General features: G+C 39.0%; 3 protein-coding genes across 3 annotated transcripts in view; all 3 read right to left on the bottom strand.

Annotated features, from left to right (window-relative positions):
- The window catches only part of LOC139737365 (iduronate 2-sulfatase-like), a 28,363-nt gene extending 17,954 nt beyond the window's left edge, over positions 1-10,409 (bottom strand). The window contains exon 1 of the mRNA XM_071648042.1: positions 10,316-10,409. Coding sequence (XP_071504143.1) covers positions 10,316-10,335 — 20 coding nt within the window. The 5' untranslated portion in view covers positions 10,336-10,409. The remainder of the gene's footprint in view (positions 1-10,315) is intronic.
- On the bottom strand, positions 1,180-7,810 carry LOC139737375 (iduronate 2-sulfatase-like). Its single transcript, XM_071648052.1, has 8 exons — positions 7,759-7,810; positions 7,129-7,274; positions 4,718-4,895; positions 4,315-4,403; positions 3,839-3,964; positions 3,518-3,766; positions 2,798-2,924; positions 1,180-2,006 (listed from the first exon to the last, which is right to left on the bottom strand). Exons 1-8 carry the CDS (start codon positions 7,808-7,810, stop codon positions 1,276-1,278), a joined length of 1,698 nt encoding a protein of 565 aa, XP_071504153.1. The 3' UTR covers positions 1,180-1,275.
- Positions 10,410-14,387: 3,978 nt separating the features above from the next.
- LOC139737366 (iduronate 2-sulfatase-like) lies at positions 14,388-21,491 on the bottom strand. The gene is made up of 7 exons (XM_071648043.1): positions 21,421-21,491; positions 20,127-20,263; positions 18,953-19,130; positions 17,570-17,658; positions 16,491-16,904; positions 15,852-15,978; positions 14,388-15,236 (listed from the first exon to the last, which is right to left on the bottom strand). The coding sequence occupies exons 1-7, from the start codon at positions 21,488-21,490 to the stop codon at positions 14,497-14,499; spliced, it is 1,755 nt and encodes a 584-aa protein (XP_071504144.1). The 5' UTR covers position 21,491; the 3' UTR covers positions 14,388-14,496.
- Between the last annotated feature and the right edge of the window lie 2,988 nt (positions 21,492-24,479).

Consider the following 24,479-nt stretch of genomic DNA (forward strand, 5'->3'; position numbering starts at 1 on the left):
AAACCGTGATTTAAGTTACATACACACAAACAATCAGGGGCACATTTACACTCGTTTTATGAATGTTCTTTGATAAAAGCTCGTACATTTAGAAGACGATTATAAATTCAGGGAGACCCTGACTTATCCTTGGTAAACAAACATGAAAAGCAAAATGAAAACGCAAATGCTAACATTAAAAAAAACTTCGTCACTGACACAAACCACAGACCCAAATTTGTCACTATAGCAGCATAGGAAAACATATCACATTTTGTTGCACCTCACTGAAAATAAGTCATGTTAATATAAAAGTCCACAATCACAACGTAGAGGTAGCTAAAACATATAACGCAACGTAACAGACACTATAGTTGTTAGGTAAAACCTCACTTATGGAAAGAGTAGGCTATATGCATAGAATTTGAATAGTACACCGGTCTATTCAAGAGAGGCAAGAGTTGTCAACGAAAAGCATCTCGGTTATTTTTATTTGGTAAAAATATTAATCTCTGTCTTTTCTTTTTTTTTTTTTTGAGGTAAGGCTTTGCAGGATATGAAACACTTCAGACAAAATATTGCACTGGGTATTCATATGATCCGAACATTCGAAGTTGGCTCTATCAAACAAATTGATCAAACAACGAACATTGACAATCAGCTCACGTTTATATAAAAAAAAGTATTACACCGGAATTTCGTCAATACCATATTGCAAATGATATACAATAATTACTTAGCTTATCTACTTTCCTTTTAAATAATTATTTGCAGCAATTAAGCGAGAAATGGGAAATACAAAAACATGCTGAGTGCGACTGGCCCTTCTGTGCCAACTTGACACGACTCCTTGCATAATGCACAAAATTGAAAAAAAAATCAGTATAACGATAAAGAAATATAATGTAGTTCGCAGAAATAAAGCACATCCGAAACATGACGTAGATTTATTTGTAAAGATACTCTCCCTACCAGCTCTCGGGAAAACGGACCTAAAAAGCTCTGTAGAGGAATGAAAAGGAAGACAGATGCCTGACCCCTCCAAAGTATCTTTTAAGATAGCAAGACTTGTTTTGGCATAACATGGTGACGAAAGGGTACCGAGTTGACAAACGAAACCGGACGACTGGGGACCGTATTCCTGCAATATGGACCGTAGAATATAAAAATGACTACATTTTCGTCTTCTCGTGCGTGAAATATCTATTTACTTGCATATAATCGTAAGAGATCAATTTATTGCGTGAAAGCATAGTTGTACTTTCAGTCTGCCGAGAGTCCCGAAAGTTACAATGGTCATTTGTGCACAGGGAGGCAATCCCTCCAACCGCGCCGGAGCTGCTGGCTTAGAACTTTCACCAGAGCTTCGCTCCCAGCGTCATCGGCAACATTGTCGTTTTGCTCGGGGTCCTTCTCGTTGAGATACAGCTCCCTTGCCTTCACGTCCGACCAGTCCCTCTCGAAGGTGGTGTGGTTGAAGCCGATCCACTCGGTGTAGTGGTAGTCCCGCGTTCTCATGGAGTAGCCCATGATAGTGATCTTGTCCAGAGCGGGAAGGTCCGTGTGCCTAACGGGTTCGACTCCTGGCCGTGGATACTGGCTGAACGTGGCGTTCTTCCATCGCACAAATCGCTTTGTCGGCTTGATCAGCGGAGCGAAGCTTACTCCCTCTGTACAGAGAGTTATATTGAACGATTTATCTGGGCAGATTGGCGGGGCGGGAAGTCGGGTGAGTTCCGTCAAGGTAGGAAACAAATCAACCAGCTCAACCATCTCTTTGATCTGTAAGCCGTTTCTCTGCGTCGCAAATCTCTCTCCTCCTTCCATCACTGTCGCCACGGTCCTTTTGCGTGTATGCTGTCGTCGAAAGTCGCGAACGGACTGGCGCACGTCAATGAGCGGGAACTTCGGCGAGGACGATCGCCTGGAATCGGTCACGTTCGGCACGTGGACGAGCAAAGGCACTTTGGTGGCTAGTTCATAATTAGAACATTTACACCACTCTCCATGCTCACCGAGAAACCAACCTGTGTAAGGAAAGATGATAACCACGAAACTCATACAATAAAAGGTATTGTAACTTGCTTTTATCATTATGTTAAAAGACACTGTCCAACGCATATCAATGTATCATTTTGAATTAGTCACACAATCGGTAATAAAAAAAACGATGAACGAAACTAAGTTTTAATTGAACTGAACAATAACACTCTAGTTCGAAAGGTCCCCGTTCAATTTGCATAATACTCAATAAATACAGTCTAATTACACTTGAATGCACGAGATTCTATATCTCATCTTTAGTAGATAGTACACGTATCGAATTACACAGGTATGTCAATAAGTCATTACCCATCACCAAAGTCAGGATGCTGCACTTTCTAATACGTTTTAAAAAGGGCACATGGAGATACCAGGGGCCCGTTGCATAAAACTCCAACCGGATTTTTTTCCGGTTGAAATCACAAAATTCCGGTTGGAAGCTCCCAACCAGAGTTTTTATGCAACGGATTTTACCTTCTTAGATTAGCAACCTTAAAAAATTCAGGTTGGGCAAATACCAACCTGCATATTTAAAGGTTGCTAAAAAAAGTTTTATGCAACGGGACCCAGCACATCATACGCTTTGCTCCGTGACGATATTAAATCTAAACTTGAGCCTTCGAGATCTAGCTCTGGCCACTGATTTATTCGTAGCACAGCGACAGTGAACAAACATTTCTATCTTCACTGACATGAGACACAATTACTGATGACATGAAACCTGCTGGTAGTGATGCAGTTGATGGGTTAGGTGGTGGGAAGGCCGGAATCTTACCGTGGTCACCGACGAGGGAAATGATGGTGTTGTTGGCGTGTCCAGTCTCTTCCAGCGCCTGGAGGAGACGTCCCACAAGGTAGTCCGTGTATGACGCTGCTGCGTAATAGCCCCTTCTCATCAAAGCCTGTAGTATATATAAAAACAGGGGTATTCTATCACATTGTTACTTCTGATCGCTTATCTCTAATCCCCCCCCCCCCCCCTCTCTCTCTCTCCCCATCTCTCTTATGTACATAATCATGTGAGTTTTTTCCTTTTCGTCTGGTGCTGGGCTTTGACGGTGCATGTTTCTGAGCTTACGACTTCAAACATAACTATTTTGCCATTGTCTGTTATTCTAAGCAGCTAGCTTAACAATGAGTTATTCATTTATTTCGCATGAATATAATATCATGCTGTCTCCACCCCCCCCCCCCTTTTGCCAAACTTTATTTTTAAGTGTATTTTAGTAGAATTTCTTTACAATAATCATATTTTTCTTTTAAGGAATCTTACACCAAACCCAGATAATCTGATACGATTGATAACTGTGGAGCGTTCATTCATCCTCTGTATAATTATGTTGTTCGAAAATTCAATAAATTCTATCATTTGAAAAAAAAAACAAACTGTGGAGCGTTGATTTATACTCAGTGTGTTACTATACTAGGTGGACTGAAACCCTATCTTTTTGGTCGTTCTAAAAGTCTAACTGATATCAGTTGGATGTAAACTCACGTGATATTTTAGTGGGATGGTGCCGTACGGGAAACTCAAATTCAGTGCCTTGATGTCGTCTCGCATCCGGAGCTGGTAGTAATTCTCCCAGGCCACACTCGGGAGCTTCTCGGGTATATTCGGGTTGGGAGCGATTTCAATCGAATCCAAGGGATAGAGCGCTCGGAATTCCTTCGGGTATTTCCAGGGTATGTGCGGTTTCCGAAACCCCACGGCCAGAAAAAACGGCCACGTTTTCCCCGGCCTGTACTGGACCTTTGCTAGAAGGAAGGAGCGTAGCTCGGGGAACAAATGATCGTTTGGAGTCTCCGCGGCCGAGACTATCTTGAGGAGGTTTTCCGCCGTTTCCAAACTTTGAATGTCGGGAAGGGACTTTCCCGGCATTTCCGTCACATTGACGGGACACATGACGTTGTTATAGAGTTTGCCATCCAGCCCCGGACACACCTAAAGAACGCAGAACACAGTCAGACACTGATTAAACTTAAGCAGAATCGTTGTTACATGAGGGAGTTGGATCAGTTACAGATCTTAGGTTCAAAATGACGAATGTCTATAACCGAAAAATTACTATGCACGCACATTACGTCATGGTTTGCGAGTATCTATACTAAGAAATCCATGAATACAGTATTACACTATATCACGAGTACAAGATTTTTTTTTACATCAAGAATTTTTTTAACTTTATACTAAATTTCAATGAAAAGTCCAGTATTCTGATAATTTGTTCGGTCTTACTCAAATGGCGTGACATGACTCTTACAGGTCGGAACATGTAACTTAGCTGTGTATACCTTCGCTTTGTTGTAGGCATTTGTTGAAGACTCATAAGGAGGCAGAGACCAGCTGTACGGGTAGTCCAAAGTCTTTCCACCCGGAGCACCTGCATGCATTGACCAAGGAACGTGTCAATCAATATTACTGAATCAAAAGTCACACAATCTTGCTATCGTATAGTGAGGAAAGAAAATTAACTATTATCAGCCAAGCTACTCAGTAATTACGAATATATCACAGCATTGACAAGAGGACAATGACATCCATGACATTTCAGTACGATAGTCATTTCTACCGAAGTTTGGTCATAACATACATAAATAACAAAGCAAAGAATCACGAATCACTTGTAAATATAATGGCCTTCGGTGTTAGCAGCGTGGTACACACTACACAAACTTCGGGGATAGCTCTACACACCTCCTTGGAAGACCTTTCCAACGGATAACGTGATGTAACCATTGTCCTTAAAGTGCTGCGGCAGTGTGGTATAATTTCCTGCATGTGTTCGCCAGTAGGACCCGAAGTCATACAGTCTTGTGGTGTCTGGGCGTCGACTCGTCAGGAATGAGACCCGGCTCGGGGCGCACACCGCTTGCTTCAAAAAGAGGGAAAAGAAAACAACGTTTTGGACTTAAAGGATTATACTACTTTGATTGAGATGGGGTTTGGGGTTTCCATTTTTCTTTTCTTTCTCTTTTTAGATACTGAGAATCCACTTATGAAATATGAAAGTCTAATTGATGAAAACTGGTTTTGAAATGGCAGAGAATTCTTATACAAAGCGATTTTAATAAAAGATGAGATCCACCTTTTATGGAATTCTTTCTTTGCTTTTTATTTGATATTTCAAAACCAATTTTCATTAAATAAACATTAAATTCCTCTAAAATTGTATGCTTTGTAACATTTCATAAAGTGGTTCTAAAGTATCTAACAACTAGAAATATAGAGCCATATTGCATGGTTCTCCGAATAGGTCTATAGCACAATGTCTCGACAATGTGTGATGACAGTTTCACATAACTGACAAAATATTGAAATGACAGGTTTGCCACAAATGCATTGAGTGTTCACTTTCCTTGAACTAGGTTTATTTGGATGAATGGCTATACTGTCTAAGAGTGCAGGTATTTGGGCATTTGAGGATTGGTACCCAACTTTTGACCCTTTTATAAGTTTAAAGAAGAAGTGAAATTTAACACTTTCACTTGACCTTTGACCTTTTGGCAACAAACTTCCAAGAGAATCTGTATTGGATAATACATGCATACACTAAGTTTCAAGAAAAAAAATCCTGCACGCTTTGCATGGATAAAAGAGAAATAATGACATTTTGATGAAATGACCTTGACCTTTGACCCTTGACCTTTGACCCATGACCCCCTAAATTCCCTACATGATCACTGCCAGTCAGTACATGCATGTAGTTCCACGAAGATACCTTGAAATATTTATGACATATGGAGAAAAAGTGAAATTTTCATATTTTCACTTGACCTTTGACCTCATGACCCAAAGCTCTCTCTCTGGGGAATCTTTATTTGTTAGTTCATGTATACACCAAGTTTCAAGAAAATACCTCCAGGCATTGCATAGATATAGGAAAAATTTTAAAATTTGGAGCATTTGACCTTGATCTTTGACCTTGAGTGCCCAAAAGTTGATAGGCACAACTTCGCCTACTCATACATATACATGCCAAGTTTCATTAGGATACCTCTAACGGTTTTTCAGATACGCTGTCCACAACATTGATTACGGACGGAAGGACGGACGGACGGACAACCCGAAAACATAATGCCTCCGGCGACACTTCGTGGCGGAGGCATAAAAAGTTATAAGGTGAATTCGCATCTCGATCATATACCATTCCTTTAAACACAGTCACAGTCAGTTAACTTCATACCACGTATACCTTTACTACTATTTCTACAACGGCATGATCTTATCATTTTCTGAGTCATGAATTTCGTTTAAAATCTAGTTTGTCTATAGACCAGCTCAAAATCCACTTATAACCAACACAAAAGCTGTATGCCATACAACCAAATGGACGGGATGAGAAGTCATCATGGACTTTCTAATAATATCATCTACACTCCCACAACAATTGCATCCGTACATTAATGACCTTTTGAAACCAGCAAGCATAACACTTAAAAATAGTATCACATCTAACTACGGCCCATGACTTCATTAGTGCAATGTATGATGGAATATAAAGCTATACGACATAACGATGTAACATATAGGCCATATCTTTTTTAACCCAAAGAAATGTGATTGATGATAGAATCAGCCCCTCCGCAAAATTTTCGATTTTAAAACTGAAGCAATTTGTGGTTTCCACTTGAAAATGCACGATAATGTATGTCGCCATCTTTCAATCATGCCTTTCATAAGCAAGAATGTTTGACTTCAGTGGGAGTCTCTGCTCAACATGCTTCGTTTTCCCAGCCACTATAATAGGACCCAAATGTGTTTGGCGTGTTAAGTGTGACCTCAGATGAACTAACACACTACTGCAAACTTCTTCCTGCAAAAGGATTACTAAAGCTATTGAACTCTGCACAAATCCTTGACAGCAATATTATTCGTGCGGATCGTGATCTCGATCACAATCGAAAGAATAACCACCTGCTTCTTATAGTCCACAATAACGAACATACTAGGCCTATATCCTAAATTGTCATAAAAATCCGCTAACAACTTTTTTTTTAGACTGCTCACAGACAGAAACAAACAGTCTTAATGAACTAAAGCCAGCAGGAGAAAGACATTTACTTTAGTTGGCGGAGATAATTACGGGGTGTGATGGGCACCCTTACCTGAGCCATAGCGTTAGTGAAGACTGCCGACTGACGGGCGAGTTGGTCGATGTTTGGCGAGATGATGGGGCCTCCATAGCAACCAAGAGATGGGCGGAGATCATCGACCACGATGAAGAGAACGTTGGGCTTCGCGGCAGCGGACCCTTTTATGATTAAGTATTCAAAGTCATTACGCTCTATGTCAGTAAACTGTTGTCAAAACACCCGAAAGAAAACCTTTAATATCGACTATTCTCGTTAGTACATTCTTTTGTATACATGCACTGCATCTGCATACCTTTTAATAATTCTTTTTTCTTTAGTTCAGAAGAAACATATACGCTTTCACTTAATTCAATTTGTGGTTTGTTTATTTGCATGTTTTTTGTTTGTTTTTTTTGTTTTCGTATAGCGTTGATATTGTGTAACAATGAAAGGTATAGCAATATCTGCGGTGAAGAATAACAACATATTATTATAAACGGAGTAAATCAGACAAAAAAAAAATGAAAATTAATTATCCTCACAACACAGATTTTCTCAGTCGTCCCACTGGGGTCACAGATGCATCAACTTTACTGTGGAATCTCCCGTGCACTTTGCGCTTTGATTTCCAATGACAAGAAATATGCCTATGAGAAGACTGACCGGGACACTTGATCGTCAGTGAAAATAACTTTTCAGTACTGCTGTCAGACATATTCGATAAGTTTGAGACAGAAAATGGCGCATACCTCCATTCCCCTTATACACATAATTATAATGACATCACATACATACACACACATATTGAATAAGCACACGCAAAATTTTAAACTTATAAGTGGCATATCGGTATACGATGTCATTGCCGGCGGAATTTGTTTAGTATAGTAGGCCTACTTACTCTGGGAATAAACACTATTGTGCTTTCCTTTGCATTGTGTAGCTGATGAGACAAAGTTCGTCGAACTTCGCATCTTCCCGATTATGAATGTTAGGTAAGGTTCATGTATAATTGATAAATTGTGCGGGCATGATCAAGACAATAGATAACATTCATTTGCTGTATTCTCAATTAATGACCCTTTCACGATCAGTGAGTGGCGATTACAGTTTTGAACAGCTGTCCTATTAATGGCTGACGTAACATATTTATACAGTGCAATTTAAACCAGGGAACGTAGTCATCAACATAATAGAGCATATTGTTGTATTTCTTTTTTTATCCTGTTACAAAGAACGTCATCATTCAGTTTTACGTGTATTCAAATTCAGTATTCAACCAGGGAAGTGGCTACCCCCTTATTCAACCTACATTCATGGAGTTACATAATGCTATAGCTCCATGCGTGGTACCATGTATTCTTTTCCCGCTTTCCTATTATTACACTAACATTTCCTTCTGTCTTTGTCGCTCTTCGGACAAATTACTTCTCAAAAGTTAATCATAATTTCGGGTTTTGCTTGGTCGCAAAGAAATGAGCAAAATGAACAAAGGCAATGATGACTGTTATTTGGATCGTCTTGTATGATGGTCGTGGTAATGTCTTCTTTTCTTTGTGTCTACAGATTAAACTCCGCTGACAGAGAAACTGATCAACTGCGACCGTTCTTTTAGTGCAAAGCAATTCGAACAGGTGAAGTGGCTGAACTAAGAATCTGAAACTATTCCGATGCGTATCGATAAAATAATAGAGATTGTTAACAAAGCAGAGCAAAATAGGTGCTCTATCTGCATTTATAGTGCTGACTACGGTCCTTGAATACGAGTCGCAATACGAAAATTAATTGTTCTGTGTATTGGAGCAACAATATAGGGTGTAGCCTCATTTTGGTTGCAGAAATAGTGAGAAGACTAAAAGAAAAAAAGGTCAATCGCAATGAAGTAGTGTAACAGTGAGCAAAATAATACGGCTATGTGAAGCATTATAGGTTTCCATAAACACAATACCTACATAGCTTTCTTGGACGATGGAACGCGGAATTCGAAGATGATGGTCAATGATTATGTGATATATTCAGCATTCGATTGTCCTTTGCCAGAGATTAGTTGCGCTTTTAACAGGGACGCATGCAGTTTCTTGGAACCTACATTTAGATACCGTTATTGTCATCGCTAAAGTCTATATCGATTTGTGAGTCATTTATAATTTCGTGTAGGTGTAAACAGTATGTATTAAACAAAGTGAGTATATGAACCAACAAGCACATCAGTGCAAAATGCGCTGAAAAAACCGGTGCTGCACGTACACGATGTGAGTCATAGAGCATATTATATAATACTGAATAGATTAGAACATGCAATAGGCCTATATTTATCTTTCAATGTGCAAGCGCGATAGATAGGACCTCTACAGATTTTAGAGTGTTGGATTTCATCATTAATTAGATAATATCTATCGTATACACTGTGCGAGGGTATGCGTATTTCGCTACGGAAACTGAAAGTAATCCTTACGTCTATTTTTGAACAGATATCATTATGCACTGCCTTGACACGCTATACTATTTCAGATATGAAGGCAATCAAGGATATGCTTATCGATACTGCGATCGGGTTGAACGCAGGCATGTGACAGAAACCAATGTTTATAATATTCAAGGCATTAATATCATACATGTCATGGGATAGCCTGCTGTAACACTGCAGCCTGCGTGTATACTTGGCTGGGATCATACTAGTGCATGTCCACATTGCATTACCAATGACATGAACATACTTAACATAAAGCGGATGCTCCCCATTAAACTGCCACTGGATAAAAGAAATACACACTGTGACAGTGTAGCACTTTTGTAAGATTTTGTACAACGCGTATTTAGATGTTGTGCGTGCATGGCATGGGTCCGTGAATATGGTTTGCCATCCCCCATGCCATACGGTAATGGGCATACACATACAAGCTCAACGTTTGATCGCTGCTCGAATATGCAGTGTCGATTAATTCCTGAAACCCGCGAAAGGTCAGAGAAAGAACAAATTCATCTGACAAATCTATCGACAGCTGACAATTCATATTGAGGACTCGATAGTACGGTCATGATTAGCACAACTTGCACCGTTCAACTTCACTTGTTGTCCGTCCATCCAGGCCAGCGCCAGCTAGTGCAGTGGAGGGCAATTAAGGCATGTCAACAAAGTCTATCACACATCGCACAACCAATATGCATATCCATATAACCACTGGAAATGAGGATAATAATACACACAAAGTCATCTTACCTGGAGCATGAGCTAGACATGTCAACACAGAGATAATGTATCGCAGCTTCGAAAATGAAAGCGAACGAAATGTATCGGCTCCCACCATTGCAGTCTACACTCGGTAAACATCCATGCGAATTTACACGGCCCCACAACAAAACAGAGTTGTAGATTGATCACGTGCAATTCCTACATAGGGACCCTACCTATACACCCTTCGAGTGCAAGTGCAAGGTTTCGTGCCCACTGTTGCAACACGCCTGCGAGCTAGTGCAAGCTGCGGTGAGATCGCACAGTGGGCAAAGCTCGCTATGTGGAGGTCATAATATTTCGTATACAGTGTAGGCCCTATCATCATCATAAATGTGTTTTTAATGATATTTGCCCCTATACCTATGTGAAATTGCACATTTAAGGGTTTTAAAGCTTCTCAAAGAAACACTTTTTAAAATGATGCCCTTTGGAGTTTTTTTTTTCAAAAATAAATCTTGCAGTTTTGATTAGTTTTTCATAAGATGAATACATAGACGCAGGTATATAGGGGAGAGCGGGGCGAGTTGGGACGCGGGTCAATTAGTGGGACACGTTCTCTGAATCAAAAACTGTTCGACCAATCAGCGATTGGCTTATATCTACAATAAGCCCCTAGCAACCATACATCACACTAAGAAAGCCATGCAGTTCGGCAAATTCTAGGTACACATGTATGTATAAATTGCTATTGAAAAATTTCCCCAAAATATATTATTTTTTTAAATCAGGTTAATTAACCTGTTGTCTTTGTATTCATGACTTCAAGAGCACAATTTAAGCTGGTGGTGAGCCTTATTGATATGCAACTAATATAACTTGTTTTTTGACAAATTCCTGCATGGTTACTGAGTAGTCCTACATATTTATGTATATGTCATGGTGAGGGACAGTTGGGACAACGTGTCCCATTTATCCCTCATCATAATACCATTACAATCATGTATTTGGAATTCATACAAAACAAACAGACATATTAAGATGAAAGTTGAATCAAACGATATTTATTACACCCAAATTCACAGTTGATGTACTCTGAAAAGACAATGCAAAGACCAATAAAGATAATGGAGATACAGCAGGCATAAAGTTTATATTTATTAACTACTGGGCATAATTTGTTCAGGAAACAAAAGCAGTTAAGATTTTCAAACATGTTGTTCAAACTTGTTTTGTTGAAATAAAGATAGTTTTAAAGCATGTTTGACTGTTTTCAATACTAATGTTTCATTACGCCTTCCAACTTTGACATTTCTATAGATGTCCCACTTCCCCCCCCCCCCCACCGTCCCATTTCTCCCTTGTCGTTAAATTGTCCCACTTTACCCACGGGTAGGTTTTTTTCTTTTCATTAACTGCAGAAAATTGAGAACAGTGCCACCCCCAGTTTATAGCTCTTTATATAACCTACCATATGAACCTTCATGCAAGCCCGAAAGGAAATGTAATCATCTCTTCAATAAAAAGATATAAGAAGAAAATCGGCGAAATTGAAATAATGTCCCACTTCTCCCCGCTCTCCCCTACACTGTAGTTATTCTTGATTGAGGGGGTCTCATCATCACCTTAAATTGCCTACTAAGTACTGTAAAACACTTTTATTTATCAAACAGATTAACTTGATGTATTTTGACTAAAAGTGTGCGCCAGATTACTGAATTTCAGGTCTGAAAATGTAACATCTTGTTGATCTCCCACGTTTGAGAGGGGAAGTTCCCCCCCCCCCATCTCCCCTCTAGATATTTTCTTCAGTAAAATGTCCTCTTAATTTTATCTTTATTTTCCAAGGCCTATACTACATTGTATATGCTGTCTGGTTTTCGATATTACAAGTATATACACCGCTGAAAATCAAGCATGATTATGTTTTCCTGGACTGTATGTGTACAAATATAAAGTGTATATCCCGTCCTTTAATACAAGAATGAAAACACGTACACGAAATATACAACATTCATATTGTTTAAAGGTGAAAGTAGTATAATTCATATCGGTACATCTGTTGTCTGGCACGTCTGGTTAGTAAATTTTCGATATTATTACACCGCAGAAAATCAAGCATGATTGTTTTGAGAACAACACGTCTTGTCAGCTTGCTTGTTTATGAAAATATTATTGTATATCCTTCACTTTGCCAGAATGAAATGCGAACATGAACTATGTTGTTAAGAGGTAAAACAATGCGCGTAAATTTCAGAAAGACGTTAAGGCTGCTGCATTCAAGTCCATTATATCAAATGATTTTCGCTGTGCATAGTTCTTCTCACATTATAGATGAATGACTGCCTGTATGGATGAGTCGCATGAGATCACTAAATGTGTGAAAACATTTCGGAAACATAAGTGTTGGTAAACAAATAGACATCAGGATATAAAATGCATAGAAATGTAATAAATCACAATTTGAAATAATCAATGAATCTATCAATATTTTGTTCTAAGGTGATTATTAGCAATTTCTCATCTACAAATTTTATTTACATCTGCTTGACAAAATGTCTGGTAATGGCAACTCCCGCAAGAAATGAAGCTTCACCATTACACGGACTCGAAGGAAACTGGCTCAGTATGAGAAGCAATGGGTCTAGTCACAAAAGCGACCTCACGATCATTCATTCGCAGTCCAGTATACAAGTTGTATACAACTACACCAATTATAGGATTTTTGTCGTTTCTCTTTGTTGTGCTGTGTATGTGTGTGAGTATGATATATGCGTGTGCATGTGTTAGCCGTAAATAATTTTGATACTGAATGTCCACGATTTGACTGAAATTTGACGCTCTTGTTTTTACAGTCACTCACTTGTTGTTCACTGTAAACAAGGGTGCAGTAAATGCATCTTTTTCCTGCTGAAACGGTCAAATTTCAAGGTGCGGTGTAATAGGCTTATCGTTACAACCAATATCTATGACTGCTGCATGTCTGCATAAAGTGTGCAGATACAAATGAATGCTCACCAATGTGTACAACCCCATGTACAACCTACCTTTCTCAGCCTACCTGTGAATGATTAGAGAATTTGAATGTTCAAAAAGGCACATCGGATACCTTTTAATCACTTGAATTCAATGGCGCATCAAAGACTTGACGTAGTGCTTTGAAAACTCCTTGACAGGGATCCCTTGCAAGCCCTTGATCATGTTCATCTATACATACGTAGAGCTAACGGAAGAAACATCGTGCCGCTGTAACGATGCCTTTTCGTATTCCATACCCTGACTAGAGCATAGATAATCATAGTCCCATATATCGACTGTATGAAATAATCGCTTATGCATCACTACCAGGTAATGAATGGGGAAAGAATGTTTCGAAGCCAGCTGAAGTCGAGACCACATGCATGATTTCAAACGTTATGATTCCATTATTCTTTCTTTTAATCGGCCTCAAATAAAAACAATGATAAGTCGTTTTATGTATCTGATATGTTTGTTCAACCCTGCAAAAAGATGACGTCATCACGATGGAAAATCGAATCAAAATGTTCACAATCTAGGAAAATACGAAGAAATAATATCACGCCCAGGCAAATATCCCCCCTTCCATAATGGTCGACAAAACGGCTTTTACATGGGTGCAGCCTGTACATCGTTATTAAGGGGATAGAGCTGTTATTATTTTTCCTCCTTTTTAAATTCATTTTGCTTTACATCAGCACCGTGCATTAGAAAAACACGCAGTCTCATAATCTTCACTGTTTACCATACTTGAGGATCTTCATTAACATTGTTAACATAACTATTAATACTTGATGATTATATTACAATGGAAATATTGGAAAATCAAAGATACTTATTATCATCATCATCATCATTTGTATCATTATCAATATTATTATCATCATTATCATTTGTATCATTATCAATATTATTATCATCATTATTATTATTATCATTATTATTATCATCATTATTATTATCAGAAGTATCATCATTATTATGTTTTTGCAGCTTTTTGCGCACATTCAAAGAAGATATTACTAGTTTTCACTAGGAAAGTGAAAACGGTGCACGATCAACTTTAATCATGTCTTAACTTATGATGACATTCAATTTGTTAAAAGCTGTAAAAAAGGCAAGAACTTGCTGCACTCTGTGTCTCCGATGGAAAATGCAGCCATATTTACTAAAAGGCCATTTATTCTGTCGATCGAGAAGAGGATCGAACTTCAAGGTACTTTTAATGTTTGAACTGGAAGACTATCTCTCCATCCTCGCTGTAACTGTTGACTCAGTAGCCGCACCAATTCCTTGTTCTCGGTCTTATCGGCCACATTGTCATTTTGATCGGGGTCCGAAGCGTTCATGTACAGCTCTCTGGCTTTAACGTCGCTCCAATCCCCCTCGAACGTGTTGGGATCAAACTTGACCCATTCGGTGAAGTGGTAATCGGCTGTCCTCATGGAGTAACCCATAATGGTGATATTTTTCAGTTTCGGTAGATCAGTTTGTTCGCATGGCGTCACTCCGGGCCGGGGGTACTGACTGTAAGTGGCGTTCTTCCATCGAGTGTACATCGGCGGCAGGCTCACCCTGTGGTTCGTGACGAGAGACCCTTGGCTTAGCAATGGCACAAAGCTGTAACCTTCCGTGCACAGTGAGATGTTGAATGGTTTCGGTGGGCAAAGAGGTGGAACTGTCAGACCCGCCAATTCAGAGAGAGTGGGAAAAATGTCTACCATTTCTACAAACTGCTCTACTATCATCCCGTCTTTGACGCCTTTCTCTCCGTCTTTATTTGATTTTGTCACTGATTCCGCCAGCAAGGGGTTTCTCTGCGGGAATTTCTTCAGCCTTGACGATGTATTTCCTGCGGTAAGGCCAGGCACGTGTACGATAAAGGGGACCCGAGTAGACAATTCGTAGTTGGAATATTTGCACCATTCGGCGTGTTCACCAAGCTGCCAACCTATCAAGGAAACAGGACAATGAAAGAATAAACGTTTAAACAGGCAACAATAAAATCACACAACACCAATGTTGTAAGGCCTTAATTCTCTGTCTCTGTAAAGTAATTATATTGAGTGATATTATTCGGGAAAAACATCTTTAAAAAGGTAACTAGGTATTCATTCTCTAGGATTACAATGGATTGAAATTTCATAACTACGTTCCATTCAACGACCTCAGAACGGCAAACTTAAAGCTTCGCCTTTGCTGTCATAATGTGAGAGAACATTATTGTGTGGTAGATTTCAACCTGCAAAAGAAAATTGAAGCTTCGTGCAATAACAAGTGCTACTCATGAACTGAGATATTACAATAATTATGTAAATATATTTTCTTTCACTCTTCAAAATGAAACCTGATTTGATTTTTAAACCAAGTTGTCAAACGTAGCCCTATAAGGGGGAGCTCGAGTGATTTTAAGTAGGAAATTATAGTGAAAAGCCCACGGACAAAAACCGCTGGTGCCAAAGGGAACTCTAACCAGGACCTCAATGATGGACAGACCGTGAACTTAGCCACTTGGACACAGCAACTCCTGCATTGAGACGAGACGTACGTCTTCAAGAGGACTCACCATGGTCTCCCACAAATACAATGATGGTGTCATTCGCAAAGCCAGATTGTTCGAGAGCCTCAAGCAGTCCTCCAATTAAGAAGTCCGTGTAAGACGTAGCCGCGTAATAACTCTGTCGCATTGCAGCCTGTATTGGTGAAAATGGTTTCAAAATACGTGGGAAGCAATTTACTCGAGTCAATTTGGAAACACTGACATTACTGGACGCTATAAAGTTAGATACTATCTATCATAAACTGAAAGGGTAGCTCGCTAACTGAGTTAACGACGACAACAGAGATGACGTTGATAATATATTGATGATCTTTTGGAAAATTATCCACAAGATTTGTGGCAGGTACATGATTGTGACTTCTTTTGCATTCCCATCTTTTTTTAATGGCTTCACTCATACTGCAACTGTGATGCTCCTGCGCGTATTGAATACACCTTTTGAAAATATAGATGTATATTTTTTTGCACATTTTTGTGTCTTTTGAATCTCTTGTGCTACAAAGTGCTTGGTCAAAAATGATTCTTTGCTATATACCATAGTAGGAAATTATCATTATCATGACAGTGGGAACGTTTAGTCATTATTTTGCAGTTTTAAAGTTACTACATCATGCAAGACAAACATCAGATCAAACCCATGCTTACATGAAGATCGATTGGAATAGTGCCGTAGGGGAAGCTAAGATTCAGTGCGGCTATATCGTCTCGAAGTCGAATCGTGTAATAGTCCTCGTATGCTACCTCTGGTTGAGACAGTGACCGGTTGGGATTTGTTGCTATGGCAACTGAGTCGATTGGATACAGCGACTTGAACTCCTCCGGGTACTTCCAAGGGATGTGTGGCTTGTGGATACCCACTGCCAAGAAAAATGGCGGCTTCATGATACTTTGGTGGAGTTTTGAGTCGTCTGAAGGTCGTTTGGCGAGGGAGAGGTTCTCAAGGATCCTGACCGCTTCCTCGATGGACTGGATGTCGGGAAGAGTCTTCTCTGGCATCTTGGAGACGTCGACTGGACACATCACGTTATTGTGAAGCGTGCCATCTTCATTTGGACACACCTAGAAGGACAATATCAATTTCAGAACATGATCGAGCAAATAAACTATGGAGCCTTGTCTGTTCAATTTAAAGCAAGACCCGCCATCTTCTCGTTCTCTTGGGACTTCAAGTATTGTTTCCATACATAACGGGTATGACACCACAAAGTTTTGCAGTCTTCTGATCCCGCGATGACAGCATCAGAACTTTAAGAATTCATAACGTTTTAACGAATTGTCAGATTTTTCTCAAACTTTCACCGATGTAATGTCCTACGATACTATATGATGTTGCATTCTCTCAATTCACATTACATTGTATTACATTATGTGGGTTTCATTCTCCTTTAAGTAACTCTTATAAGATCGAATTATTTTTTTTTTACAACGATCCTGGAGCATTATACTACAGTTGTATTATATTATTTCATGACATGTATACTTTGTACTATGTTTTGATTTTCGTTGATTGGAAATAAACTATGATTGATTGATTGATTGATTGATTGATTGATTGTACTACGCTAATCTAGATATTTCCTCAGAGCAGTGTATGATAATATTCCAAAACTATTTCACTCATTTCCGAGTCTCATTCTGCAGCTTATCTTATTCTTTTTTAATCAATTAATTAATCAATTATTTTTTTGTGGAAAAGAATAATGTATTTTGAAGTTTGCACTTACTTTTGCACCTGAGTATTTCCTAGTGGATGGGTGAAAGGCGGGAACGGACCAGCTGTATGGGAAATCATCGCTTTTGTTACTAGGTCTTCCTGGAAAAAATGGAACAAAAAGGTGTAAAAGCAAATGCGAAACCAAGCGTTAGTTGCAAAAAGCCACACTCGTGTGGGGCAGAACATTTCCAGTGGAAAACCAGGAACTTACAGGTCAACTCTGTCGCATACCTAAAATACTGGAGGCGATTGAGCCAATATTAATCTAAGAATGTGAGATAAGTCAGTGCGGTGCAATATACATGTATCATCTATAGTATAGCTACCAACGCTTTGCTCCCTCTGTATAGGCCTACGTTAACTCGGTCCATTACGAGACTCTGAAATTCCCATGTGCAGTATGTGTATTGGAACAAACAGGTTTCCCTGGAGGCCATGTCACAAGTTCACGCTGCCTTTCTGTGTTTTGTTGTCCCAGTCTCATAACATGGAAGAGATATACGTATTACAGGGAAAGCTATCACATAATCCCAGAACGATCATGGACAATCTCTATTCTGCAAATGTTGCAATCGACTTCATTAATTGCTTCTATGAGAGTGGGACAAAGATTGAGATGAAGAGTGGGCGAAGGTACCTGTGGATGTGCTGATATTTCTAGCAATGACACCTGTATAGTAAACTGAGTAAATCTATATCTAAAGGGCAACATTTGGAATCGTAAAATCCGCGATATGATTATTTCATTGCAATAATAACCCCCAACTTCATGTGCAGCTCTCAATCATTCTAACCCCTTCTCTCAAGACATAGACCTATACAACTCCATCCCCACATCATCTCACATGTGAGCTTTGACGAGAAGTAATGTACATATCATTATATATATATTTTTTCTTGCCTTAAGCGAAATCTGATGGTGAAGAGTCGATACACTTTTTAGATACAATATTAGGGTTAGATTTCGTCATGCCAAAAGTACCCTTTTACTGGAGGTTAAGGGAACACGCAGGCATGCAGTTCCTCCGACCCAGGCGCCTGGAGCATAATTATAAACACATAAAGGGACGCCAGGACATTGCTTCACCTTCGCCTAACCAAATTACTCTCGTCTCTGAATAACATGAAAAAAAAAAGGAAGACTGAAGAGATCACGGCTTCCTGGGGATAAATGGTGTCAGATTGTAGGCCTATAATATTGTTGATTTCGCTTGACGGAACCATACTGCTTTGGATAGTCCTTCAAAGCTTCAAAGCTTCCTCTGCTTTATAGGTCCATGGAAACCACTTGCGTCGCTAGAATTAAATGTATTCCTGCGTAACTAGTATAATCGTTAGCAAGAAAAAAAAAGAAAAGAAAGAAAAGCAGGTGAATAAATAAATATAGATGCACCTGGATGAAAGACCTTGCCAACGGAAGCCGTGAAATATCCGTTGTCTTTGAAATGCTGCGGGAGTGTGGTGTAATTCCCTGCATGTGTTCGCCAGTAGGACCCGAAGTCATACAGCCTTGTGGTGTCTGGACGTCGACTCGTCAGGAATGAGACCCGGCTCGGGGCGCACACCGCTTGCTTGCAGGGAAAAATAATCAAGCAAAGAAATATAAAATGAAGAGTGACACTGACATACACATGAGGGACACAGTACTCTGTAATTTGATCATTGTTTAGTAGCTCCATGATTTGGTGCAACACAAGCACTATGGTGTATTTTTGCGATCAAAAGCCGAGAAATTGTAAATTGATTACTAAAATCCATGATTTTGATCTACTTGTTTAGCTTTGCTAGTATACGTTTCGTTTGAGAACTTGTAGGCCCTGCTTGTCAATACAACCGTAAAAAAAATAAATCTTTAAAAAATCACCCGATCACTAAAAAGTATGAATGATTAATTTCTTGCTAAGCATTTATTGTAGAAAACTGGTCAGTTACAATTTATACTGAAAAAAAAAACACAAAATCTAAAAACAAAGAAATACACAACTCAATCCAAAACGATATAATTCTTAAAAAGGCGACAATCAGATCTAGGGATTAGTTTGCATTATCAATTGATTAATCAAAATTAGAAATTGATAAATTCAACAATTTCTAAGACACTATCTTGCAGACTACAATGCGGGCGTCGTGTTTGCCAAATTTTGTCGCAGATCGCGCCCCTGATTGCTGTGATGGGGTGGAGGAGGGGGGAATCAGCCCCCTCCCCCATATGGCATACATCCAAAAAAGCCCAATCTGATTAGGGTTAAATTAATATTGTCATTAGTACATGTACCGACCAGCTGACAAATTCTAAGAGATCCGAAATCCATCAGTTTCTGAAGACTCAATTTCGCTGAAGCCTTGCACAACTTCATTATTATAATATAATACTCAATTCATCAAGTGAATCAGATTTTGGCGTAAAACTAGTTGACTTTCTTTCTTCGTACGCACATTGGAAATGACATTGTTCAAAAGCTGACACACCCTTGATCAATGAAAGTGGAAAACAAACAAACAAACAAATATACAAACAAGCACGTGAATGATGAGTAGCAAGCAAAGACGCGACAATCAAGCTATACCTGAGCCATTGCGTTGGTGAAAAGTGCCGACTGCCCAGCGAGCTGGTCGATGTTTGGCGAGATGATTGGACCTCCATAGCAACCAAGAGATGGGCGGAGATCATCGACCACGATGAAGAGAACGTTGAGTTTTTCACCTTCCGATGAACAAAATAAAGAAATAGATGATGGTGATGATGATGATGATATTAATGATAATGATAATGATAATGATAATAATAATAATAATAATAATAATAATAATGATAATGATAATAATAATATAACAATAATTAATAATATTAATAATAATAATAATAATAATAATAATAATAATAATAATAATAATTAATAATATCAATATTAATAATAACAACAATAAGAAAAATAATAAGAATGACAACAACAATAACAAATAATAACGTTTTGTGATGCTAATGATAATGTATCAAGCTTTTATCGAAAAGGGATACGCCATATTCGTTGACGCGATATTGTCATCCCTCCACTTATACTGTATATATAGTAGTCGATGTCGCGGCGTCATGTTGTATTTACATAGCTCCATGCCCGGGACGCCTCTGTTATACATGGTGTGGTTACATGTAGATCCATGGTTATTCCCCACCTCCCTGCATGATTAAGCGGGCATTGTGCGCTCAGTGCATATACAGACAGAGAAAGTACACTAGACAGATACAATTACGGCTGAGGTTTCGCTTGCCAGAGTGAATAGCACGCAGCCTGCAAATGTCAGCTGGCCTACAATAATACGTGTTGATGTCATTATGTACAAAGTTTATCACCCTCCTAAAATGGGACGAGCATTTACGTCTCCACTAATCGCGTTTGATCAAGTCTATATACTCCATTATAATGGAATCACACCACAATAATCTGATTAGATCGAACGGTGATCATAACGTTTTTTTCTGAGCGGAGGAAGCTATCTAAATTGGTTATCGAGAGCCTGATTTTGGGTCGATAAAATACAATTTGACCATTCGTGTACGGTAAGAAGACATTGGTGAGAGAGGGTCTTTATACTCTTGTGAGTATGCGGGTTTGAGGCCTATAATACCCTGTACATTCAGCGATATATTTCATATACCCACCAGTATCATATGGTAATATTTTCAAGACAGAGAATTCTATGTCCATGTAGACACAATTAAGAATATGTTGCTAGATCATCTGAAGGCCTATATTCAACACTCTTGGCTTTGGAGATGATTCCATGAAAGACACCATGACAAAGACATCGGTACATCGTACTCCTGATTACACCTATGAGACATTGTTTAGCTATACGTACCGTTCAATTCCGTGATGAGAAGCTGGGAAAAAATCAACATTAGCGAAACGAAGAGTCCCTGCTTTCGCATGTTTGCACACGTACTGTACAGATCGTGGATTTCATGCGAAGAAGACAGATGAGTGCATGGCAGAGCCTATAATAATGGCGCAGACGAGCCTTCTCAGATTTACAGCGTCTTTATCCTAGGGTTTGTGAAGATTAACTCTGCGAATTACCAATCCAGGTATTTGTCTCACCTTATGCACCCAAGCGTCTGAAGTAAATTGGATCAAGACATACGTGGATATGGACCAACATTATAATTTCCTCCATTCGCTGTACAGCGTCAACGGACCGTATGTGTATAATACGAATCCGCAAACATATTCTTGAGGCCTTGTCACTGGCATCATGAGGTCAAATCTTAAAGTTAAGTGAAAATGCTAGAATTTCATCTTTATAATTTTTACATATTTAAATCTCGGAATGGCTCAAGGTATCTTCTTGGTCTAATGTTTTAGCGTCAGTTGGCGTTGTATTGAGATCATAATTATTCTGTAGTAATTGTGCGCAACTACAGCAATGGAAATTCTGCTATTTTTTTCGATAAGATAACTTCGTTATTTATTTTTCTGTGCAATTTATGTTTGATATTTAAGCTATATATTTTCACAGATATGTTTTTATGATATTCCTTTGAATACAACTCAATATTCTGTATCGTTTGAAAGTGATTTGCATAATTACTATGTTATGATTTGTACATGGCAACCATCATACGGATCAGGTGTAAGCCAGAATCCTTTCATCAGTAGATAGCCACATGCTGTGATTTTATGACTATAAGCTTCAATTTGACGAATACAATGTAGATGTTTTCATCATCTTTAACCAACGCTTCACACGTTTGTACACACTAATGAATGTTTTCTTTTTGGTCAACTTGGTATGCATAAATGTTTCTAAACGCCACAACCAGGACATTTTATTATTCACTGTTATGTTAACATAGCACTATCATGCAGAACTATCTTACTAATGTTTATTACAGTACTATTATGTATACAATGTACTATATCTCCATGCCATAATTATGTTCAAGTATATTGTGGTCTCATTTTTTCTTAAGTGCAATGATTCCACTTTCATGTGATTTACATATAGTACTATAATGCAAGTCATTACGATGTTACAACATTGGTGATTGGTTTTTTTTTTACATAATTTATTATGATACATGTATAATTATGAGAGGGCAAGGTGCGCGAGTACGCGTGTATGTAAGCTTGTGAGAAGTCGAGTGTGAATACATTGCGGATTCTTTTTTTATAAGCCGTAGTGTGTGCGTGTGGTGTGTGTGTATGTGCGTTCGAAAATGCGAGTTGGTGAGCTCTTTATAGTTCGAACAAAAATTATTCATAAGTGTTCGATGTATGAACTTTTAATTGTTATGAAAACTCTGCACTCATGCAATATGTGCACTCATGTACAATTCAACTTCTGCTTGCCGTGCATGCATTGAGTAGAGACCATTATATCCGTGTATAATATATCTATCTATCAATCTATCTATCTATCTATCTATCTATCTATCTATCTATCTATCTATCTATCTATCTACCTATCTGTCTGTCTGTCTATTTATTCATTTATTTATTTTTCTATCTATCTATCTATCTATTTATCTATCTATCTATACTCACATCCGATTTAGTTGAATCAGGTTTTGGAAAATCGCCACGTTCTTATAACGCGATGCGAAACCAATAAGTCGGTGTACACACACACACAGTTCTGGAGGAAAAATATGTCAAGAATAAAACTGTCCGAGCCCTGCCACCTTTCAATGTATTCCGATTTACCAGAGTTGGACTTATAATATAAAAATGGGATTCCGTTCTCAAGCCAGCAAGGTTATATAGAACGTTGTTATTCATTCAGCTGGGTCCTAATAATATACTTGCTACTGCAGTTCGCCTAGAGACTAAGGTGGCAACTACACCGGGGTACAAGGATGCCCATCGAGCATACAATCTTAATTTTAATTAGTGCATGTCTTCGAATGAATTGCATTTGTGTAAAACAAACAAACAAACAAACAAACAAACAAACAAACATGAATTAGAACATAATTTCAGGACCTGAATACGTAGTAGTAGCAGTAAGACAGATAGTAAGTATGAGACGTAAATTTACAATAGCAGAGGAAGAATGAATCACTCTCATCACATGAACAGCGTGGCGCCTCGCACAATATAGGGACCAATATAGCGACCATACACCACGCCACATGTGAGGTGCTTTACGAAACCGTCTAGGTGCGATGTGTGCACCCCTCATCTCAGGGGTGAGCTCCTGACGGGGTCAATGTAGTTTGCAGGCACAAACCCTTGTTGGTCGTAAATAAATCTGTGCCAAAGCATCTCTTTCATATTTCCTCCACTGTAATTGTGCTCTTGTTAGGAGAGACATGCATTCGGGGCCTATAATGACGCAGTGCCAGTAGTCTTGGCGCAGACTCCTTTACGACCAAACAAGGGTTTGTGCCTACAAACTAGGGTCAATGGGTCAAGGGTCGGTCACTACCCCCCCCCCCCCCCCACACCCCACACCACCCTTCGATCCAGCTGAAAAATCTGAGGGCGGAAGCCCGATTGTTGTCCTTTGTTTTGTGAGCTTTTAATTTTGTCAATTTTAGTTTACATTTCTTATGAAAGCTGGAAAATGTGTGTGTATATGACAATGTGTGTGTGTGTGTGTGTGTGGGTGGGTGTGCGCGCGCGCGAGCGTGCTGTGGCTACTGCTCCTGTCTCTGGGAGTAGTATAGGTGCCTACTGTTATCCAATGTTATATTAGACAGGTCTCTTAGATTAACACAGCAAATGTCATAATATTGTTTGCGTTTAGTTTTTTGTATTTCTAAGCCCTATTCACTACATTATGCCGACGATCAGTGCTAAATCATGTCATGATTATTGGGGCCATGAGCGAAGAGGATGAGGGCTGTTGGCAAGGGATTCAAAAGAAATCAATCATAGCATTAGGGCCCATCTCAAAACCAGGAATAACTGGAGTTC

The sequence above is a fragment of the Diadema antillarum genome, unplaced genomic scaffold, assembly GCF_040938485.1.
Source record: "Diadema antillarum isolate AM-2024a unplaced genomic scaffold, OU_Dant_1.0 seq00000690_RagTag, whole genome shotgun sequence".
Classification (NCBI taxonomy): Eukaryota; Metazoa; Echinodermata; class Echinoidea; order Diadematoida; family Diadematidae; genus Diadema; species Diadema antillarum.